The 7682-nt window shown below is 37.8% G+C and overlaps 1 protein-coding gene across 2 annotated transcripts; it reads left to right on the top strand.

Moving 5' to 3' along the window:
- Window positions 1-612: 612 nt before the first annotated feature.
- borcs5 (BLOC-1 related complex subunit 5) lies at window positions 613-6051 on the top strand. 2 transcript variants are annotated; one of them, XR_013771736.1, is made up of 5 exons: window positions 613-872; window positions 1136-1279; window positions 4563-4720; window positions 4803-5093; window positions 5750-5763. XR_013771736.1 is itself a non-coding variant. In XM_079259365.1 (4 exons), exons 1-4 carry the CDS (start codon window positions 815-817, stop codon window positions 5034-5036), a joined length of 594 nt encoding a protein of 197 aa, XP_079115491.1. In that variant the 5' UTR covers window positions 613-814; the 3' UTR covers window positions 5037-6051. The 2 variants fall into 2 exon arrangements, 1 of the variants encoding a protein (XP_079115491.1); XM_079259365.1 differs by having other exon boundaries at window positions 4803-6051.
- Window positions 6052-7682: the final 1631 nt, after the last annotated feature.

Genomic DNA, 7682 nt, shown 5'->3' on the forward strand with positions numbered 1-7682 from the left:
TTTGTGATTTAAATTCAGAAAAGAATGAGAAAAATAAAGTATGTACCGCTTTTAACTACAAATTCAAAAGGACATGTTTTAAAACTATATTAGTTTTCCATGGAAAGGCTTAAAGATTGTTGACTGTTGGCATATTAACTTGCTTTTATATTTTGTGTTCTGTGTGCAGTTTATGTTTTATGCTTATTAAAATATACAGCTGAAAATACGGTTCTAGCTGTTTTTTTACTTTTATCTTGTGGAAGTCTTACAAAACTAGTCCATTTTATAAACTGAATTACGAAATTATCGGTATTGCTATCATTTAAAAATAAAATTGATCCTCAATATTCATTTAAAGAAAAAGTAATGTGATCGCCAGCGGTTTTGTGTCTGTAATGACGCTTCCGCTACAGCAGAGGGCAGTAATGCTACTGTCAATGGAGTCGCGAAGAAAACGTCGTTATTTACGGAAGTAACGCTTTCTATACAGCGTTATGTTTCGCTTTTGTCTTGTGTAACATTTGTCTGCTTTCATATACATACTTATCTTAGATCCTGGTCTGCTCAGAAATATAATCAATCAATGAAGCGTTGATTATTTTATATCTTCTGCGAGACAGTTGAGAATTTTTGAGGAAATCTGGCTGCTACAGCTGCTTTGCTCAGCAGCACAGAGCTAAACATTTCCTGTGATATCAGTTTTGTTTGCTATCCGGGAGTGTTTAAGTCTTTATAAAATATTTGCCGTCTTTTAACCAGTTATTTGGACTTGGCTGTGGAAACGCTGACTTAGGCAGACCTTTAGCTGCATTGCTAACGCATCGTTAGCAGCATGGGAGCCGAGCAGAGCGGAGATGCTGAACACAAACACTCCGATTACACCTCATCGGGTAAGACTGCATGTTGGGTGTCTAATTCGCTTTTGACATGATTTTGAACTGAAATGAAGTATGAACACTATTAATGTATTGTTTTTATATCTCTTAATATGTTGCCCTAAGTCGACTGCAGTGTGGATATGGTACTTAAATCACATGTCGACGTTATATAAGCAATTTATCAAAATGCGGATCTTTTAACTTCAGGAAATAACACTTTCTTTGATTTGATGTATGAGATTAGTTTAGCTTTGCACATTTTCATTCAACTACAGTGGTGCCTTCCCCTGCTAAGCAGAAGGCAAAAATGGATGATATTGTGGTCGTGGCCCAGGGAACTCAGGCAATGCGAAACATCCACAGCGACCCTGATGTCATCAAACTTCAAGAGATTCCCACGTTTCAGCCACTTTTAAAAGGTATGCTATTTCCTACCTGCTGTCATGCACTTTCAGTGGTCAGTAATAACTAAGCATACCAGTCTAAGGCTATATGCGGGCTGATGCCATGTTACTGATGTTACTGATCAGTTTGTGTTTAACTAGTGAACGTCCATCTAAAACGTTGGTGGTTGCTGTGGCAACTGCTAACGTTTTCCTTGTCAGTACTCCTCATCCCTGTCTGTTAATTAATTAACCTGTCAACATGTATATGTTTATTAAATGGAAGCTTGTTTAAGAAAAATGTCACATCAGAGGCAGGGGTAGTTGTTTTCTCCACCAATTTAACTTTAGTCTCTTCTAGTTAACCTTCTCTTGACAAGAGCCTCCTGCACCAGGTAACACAAGATTCATGTAGTACAGACGGTCTTTACACAGACATGGAGCACCACTCCTGACATGTAGCACACAAAAATCACAGAGAAATTCAGCTTAAAGATTCTACCAAGCTTTGGGATCCAAACAAAACACAGTTCAGACCCCCAAAAGTTCTTGGGAATGGAACAAGATGAGAACATTACTATCCATTTAGAGCATTTGCTAGTTTCTCCAGATCCAGCAAACCTCTCAATGTCTCATATGAAAGCAGAGACTCTGCTGATTAAAAGTATGTCTGTCTCATCACTGTGGGACAAAAGTTTTGTGAGCTCGCTGCCAAAATCATAAATCGTGTTTTACTTGTGCTATTTTGTAGTCAGAAGTTTTATTCCTCTTCAAAAAAACAAAAACAAAACTCAGTTTGAAATGAATCATGAAGATGAAGAGGTTTTTATAATACAATTTGCACACTGTCTATGATATACTATTGTGGGATTCACCTCTCTCTGGATCTTTATGGTGTTTTTTAAGATGAATTTGGAAGCTATCGTTTAATTCCTGACTAACCATGGATAAAAGTGTCAATTATCAATATCAGCCAATGAATTCCTGAGACATTTCTTTCAGACATTACTTTTACTAATTCCTAGATAAGTTCGACTTATATCCTCTGGTTTTTGCTGAAAATGATTCAGTTTTCTTTTTTGGGGAGATAACCATTAAATGTTGTTTATAACGCAGATCTTGATTTGGACATTTCTGTAGTAATGCACCGGTGCTTGGGGCAAAAAAAAAAGTATAATAATAATAATAATAATAATAATAATAATAATAAATAATTTAAGTGGACAACAAAACTTTATGAAACCTTAAATCCAATCTTATAAGATGTTATAAAAACAAAAGCACAAATAAGTTTTTAAGCAGTGCTGGACTACGATGAGGTTTGATCACACTTTTGCACACAAGTCAATAAGGATTCAGAATTGGCTTATTGCAAACTTTTATATTAATAGTAAATGTCTTGGGAAAAAAAGCGCAATAACTTTTGGTTTAAAAGCACCTTTTGGAAAAATAAAGATAAGCTGCTTTTTAACAGCAGTTTTCTCTTAATACAAAGGCAGTTCAAACATTTCCTGTAAATCTCAGCTTAAATATTTATAGAATAAATTTAAATATTTATGATGAAGAAAGATAAAAATTTCAGGATTCATTAGTTAAAAGGAAGCAGTGCGAATTTCAAAGCTGTGAAGCTGCTTCCTTCTGAACTCAGAGGGAACGATATCTGATGTGCATTTCAGGTGTTTCCCTGCTGGAAGAGACAACAAACTGGATCACAACCTCCGATCTTCTTCTTTAGCGTGAGGAAGGAAGGGATGTTTCAAGAGCAGATGAGAGATGAAACTCAAATTTGTGTAAATATTCAGTTAATTTACAGTACCAGTTAAAAATTTGGACATACTTTGTCTAAACTTGACTGGTAGTGTATAGTTTAAACAGTTACCGGCTGTTCAGCACATATCTCAGAGTGTTCATCTTGTTTCTTGTTTATAGACCAGCTTTGGTCAGCTCATAGTGGGGTTTTGCTGCATGCAGGTTTGGAAGCTGGTAAAGGCGGGCTCTCCAACTGATGCTAATGCTAGTCGATATTATACTTCTACTGTCATTTTGTTATTAAACGAGTCAACTAATAACAAAGACTTATCATTTTCTAGACTTGCACAGGTACATGTGGAGTGAAAAATGTGCTCTTGCATGTGGTAATTTAAGCCCTGACTTCAGACTGGTCAAGAATAGTTGTTTTTTTTCTCGTCATTTGAGCCACTTTTATCACAAAGTAGGAAACACAACAAAACCATTTATCTCATGGCATCTTTAACCCAGCAGTCTTTAAAAAATTAAATGATTAAATGAAATGAATGATTTTTAAATGAGAAAGCAGACATGAGTTTACTTACACTCCTTCCTGTTTCTCTCCATGTGGTTTCCTATTTTCTTTGATTAGAAATTATTTGTTTGGGTAGATCAGGGCTACTCTGTTTGGTCCTACAACAGCTGCAGTCCCGCAGGTTGTAAATGTATTCCTGCTCCAACGCGCTTGCATCAAATTAAATGGATCATACAGCCTATAACAATCTGCGCAATGACTCATTAATTTGAGTCCAGGATGTTGGGGCAGGGATACATTGAAACCTGCAGATGTAGCTCTTCAGTCAAGGTTCTGTTTGACCCTGATCTCTAAAATACTCTACAAATAATCTCTAAAATATATAATGAACTATATACAGGCATACTAACACATGCACATACACGCACACTTTCACACACATGAGCTGTAAGAAATGTGTATTTTATAATTTGCACTTATTATTTTAGATAATTTTACACATTTTGTGAATATTGTTAAAGTTATACAGACTAAAACCAGTATCTACACATTGGTTTTAATATTATTGTTCAATTGTATTTTCTATTTCTATTTTTTATTTCATATTTTTGTATTTTGGCTGCTGATTTTATCCCCAGTTTTCTGCCTTGAGGAGGAGCAATGCAGTTTCCTTATCCTCTGTAATAACAGTACAGCTGATTCTGACTCAACAACATAAACACATGTCTAGAGTTGACCACAAAAATGTAAAGGTTGTTATATAATCCAGTACCAACAGGTATGTTTTCACCATTTCCTTTTTTCTGACGTGCAGCAAATTGGCTCCAGTTTTCAGCGTTCACAATTATGTCTTCAAATTCTGAACAGGTGAATACGGCTGAAACCCAGCAGCACTGTGTGGATAATGAGCCATATTTCCTGTAAAGTTCTTCTGGTGCTTTCACATCCTTTGTGTGGTTAATCGCTGTTGTTACAAAGTGCAACGCTGCTGTAAAGTGTGACTTGGATCCAGCATATCCGTCCGTGCAAGTACGTTACCCATTGTTGTTTCCACAGGAGTGCTGAGTGGCCAGACGTCACCCAGCAGTGTGTGTCTGGAGAGGCTGGATGCAGCTCAGGTTATGCAGCTCTGCGTCCGTTACCAGGACCATCTGCACCAGTGTGCTGAAGCCGTGGCTTTCGACCAGAACGCCCTGGTCAAGAGGATCAAAGAGGCAAGATTTCCAGCTACAGTACGATGCACGTGGTGCACACCAAAAACATGCTGAAAGTTTTGCCTCCCATCTTTCTTTTCAGATGGATATGTCAGTGGAAACCCTGTTCAGCATAATGCAGGAGCGGCAGAAACGCTACGCTAAGTACGCCGAGCAGATCCAGAAGGTCAACGAGATGTCCATGATCCTGCGTCGCATCCAGATGGGCATCGACCAGACGGTGCCATTGATGGAGCGCCTCAACAACATGCTGCCTGAGAGCGAGCGCCTGGAGCCCTTCAGCATGAGGACCGATGGGGAATCTGCCACCAAGTAGCCTGTTGAAAACAGACACAGCTGTTTCATCGAGTCCTCTGTGAAGGACAACGCCCAGGTTGGTCCTGCTGGGAGAAAACTTAAGACTCACAGTGGTAAAGAAAGCCTTCCACTGTTCGAGTTACTTTAAAATGTGGAGAGGATGCTTGAATGACGATGGCAGAGACGACTTGATCAGCTCTTTAGATCAACAGTGATTTTTAACTCTTATTATTTATTGTTGAGGGATTATCTGAGTACACACATTAATAATAATCAATATCACCCTACTCCAGTTGGTCATTTTTATTCCTGCAAGCTGTCCTGATCACTCATAACGTTCTGCTGCTGACCCCTGAGTAACCTTGCTACAGTGGTCCTCAGTGTAAGCGGGAGTTGTTTTCCCAGTGTTCCCTAGCTGTTTGGATGACTTGCTGTGGGGTGTTTGAGCTCTGATGAGTCTAAACTCGAAGAAGAGACAAACATGCTGTAGAGTTAGATTCCTGTTTGCTGTAATAATTGTCCTGCAGGTGTTTCGCATGTTCAGGGACTCCAGTCTACACGCGAGGAACATAAAAACGTGTCAAACAGCTGCTATGGAAACATGTGAAATCATCCTGAAACATGAAAGTCTGAATGGGTTCATTTTGGATCGCCGGCCTCTCTTTACAGATCATTGTTGTTTATGATCAGATATCCGTCTTGCTTCTTCCAGCCTGAACTGCTTCTGTGCAGATGGACTCCTTTCAGTGACTCATGTTCATGATGGGACCCGAGACCGAACATGATCTACACGAGAAGCGTGGATATACTGAACGGCAGAAGTCAGATTAGAAACCTTTTTAACTGGAACTTTGTGTGCAGAATAAATGACTTTAAACTTATTTTGATGTTCATGTTGCATGTAAAGCAGTGCAAAACGATCAGAATCCACTGAAACAGACTGTGACACTTTAGGATGTTAAGAGATTGGTGCAGGAAATTGATGCTGAGATGGAAGCAAAACGCTTCAACTTTAGATTAACAAACCTTAACTTAAGAGTTTATTCTGCTTAAACTTTGTCACAAATACCAAAATTGATGGAACTATAAAAATAAACACAAGTGGGAGTTGAAGAAGAGTCTGTGCCTTTGATTCTTCAGACAAAACTAATATTGACATCACTGCATAACCACCAGCTTTTTTCATCATATTTCAGCCTCTCTATCTTTAATCTTTAAAACCAAAAGCCAAAGTTTGCTGTTGACTGATCATCTGTTTTTTTATATGTAAAAATACATGTAGAGCCTCAACTCTTTGAAGCACATTCAAGATAAAGACATTTTTTCAGGACAGCCTCAAATGTTAGTGTGAGGCTAAAAATGATTCTATTAATGGATTTCGCACCATCAAGGCCAGACAAAAAAAAACAATAAACAGAATTTATGACTAACACTACTTTGTAGAAATAACACACAGATCAGCAGTGACCAAGCTTTTTCTCATCTGCATATCACTCTCCAACTTCTGGCTTTCGGGAGGAAAAACATTGGCGCTAAAACAAACAACACAGAATCTATTTACATATTTAAACTTTTTCCTCTAGGCTTTTTTTTTTTCTTGCTATTTACAGTTATTTATGCTGCTTTTCACTACTTTCCTCACAAAACCAACTCCGTCTTGGCTGGTTTTTGCAATAATCATACATCAAAAAAGTTTTTTTTGGGGGGGTGCTTTTTTCCAACCATACACCACCATTACCAGCATATTTTCTCTCTGATATATACATATAATTTTTTGTTCACTTGGTGATTTTTAGTGGCTCCTGATTGGACATCCGTCAATTAAAGTGATATAATTGGTGGAAACTTTGACAGGAACTGGATTCATCATGATATATTGGGTTAAAATAAAGGTCTCATAGCTTGATTTTATTATGAAATGTGATAAACTCACTTTGGTTTTAGCATAGAGTCTCTGAATAAACTACATTTTACTTACCCAGTTTTATCAACAACAGCATCAGTAACTTGTGTTTATTATTATGTGATAACTACATTAGAGGTCTTACTAACATCCAGTGTGGAAGATGAATGTAGAAATGACTTCAAATGGTATACAGTTATGAATTAATGGTGGCCATCAGTGGTAAAAATTCTTTCTTACATATACAGGTTTTCATCTGTAATTGGATCCTGAAGCCTCAGGTGCAGCAATGACTGCAGTTCGGTTAACTGCTTCAGCACTGTGTGCAGGTGTAAACAACGTGCAAATCAATGGCTCATTAACAGGCAGGTGCAGAACATGACAAGAAGTTGCTGGAGAACCTTGTTATTTGATTCAAGTGTGTTGTACTAGGGAAACACCAAAACCTGCAAAATGGTAGCTCTCGAGGACCGGAGTTGGTGCTCCCTCCTCTAGTATCTATCAAACAAAGCTCGTACTCAGTGTTCTCACTTCACACAGTTGTTTGTCCGTTAAGAGAAACTAGTAAAAATGGTGGCACAAATATGGCAGCTACCACGTATGTAGACCCACAGGCAAAACATTTGAATGGCTAATTGTAAGCAAATTCAATACAATTACTTCAATAGGTTTTTAGATACCAGTAGAAATGCAGCTTTTAATGCATTTTCTAAGCATAATATCATTATCACATTCTCGTAATAAAATCAATAATAATCCAGT

Source organism: Telmatherina bonti (assembly GCF_933228915.1).
Source record: "Telmatherina bonti genome assembly, chromosome: 2".
NCBI lineage: Eukaryota > Metazoa > Chordata > Actinopteri > Atheriniformes > Telmatherinidae > Telmatherina > Telmatherina bonti.

What these genes read in the sequence shown, in the direction of transcription:
- borcs5 (XM_079259365.1), top strand. Translation starts at nt 815, where the DNA reads ATGGGAGCCGAGCAGAGCGGAGATGCTGAACACAAACACTCCGATTAC. An exon ending in CTCCGATTACACCTCATCGG is followed by an intron (nt 873 to 1,135) that starts GTAAGACTGCAT and finishes ATTCAACTACAG; the next exon opens with TGGTGCCTTCCCCTGCTAAG. An exon ending in GTTTCAGCCACTTTTAAAAG is followed by an intron (nt 1,280 to 4,562) that starts GTATGCTATTTC and finishes TTGTTTCCACAG; the next exon opens with GAGTGCTGAGTGGCCAGACG.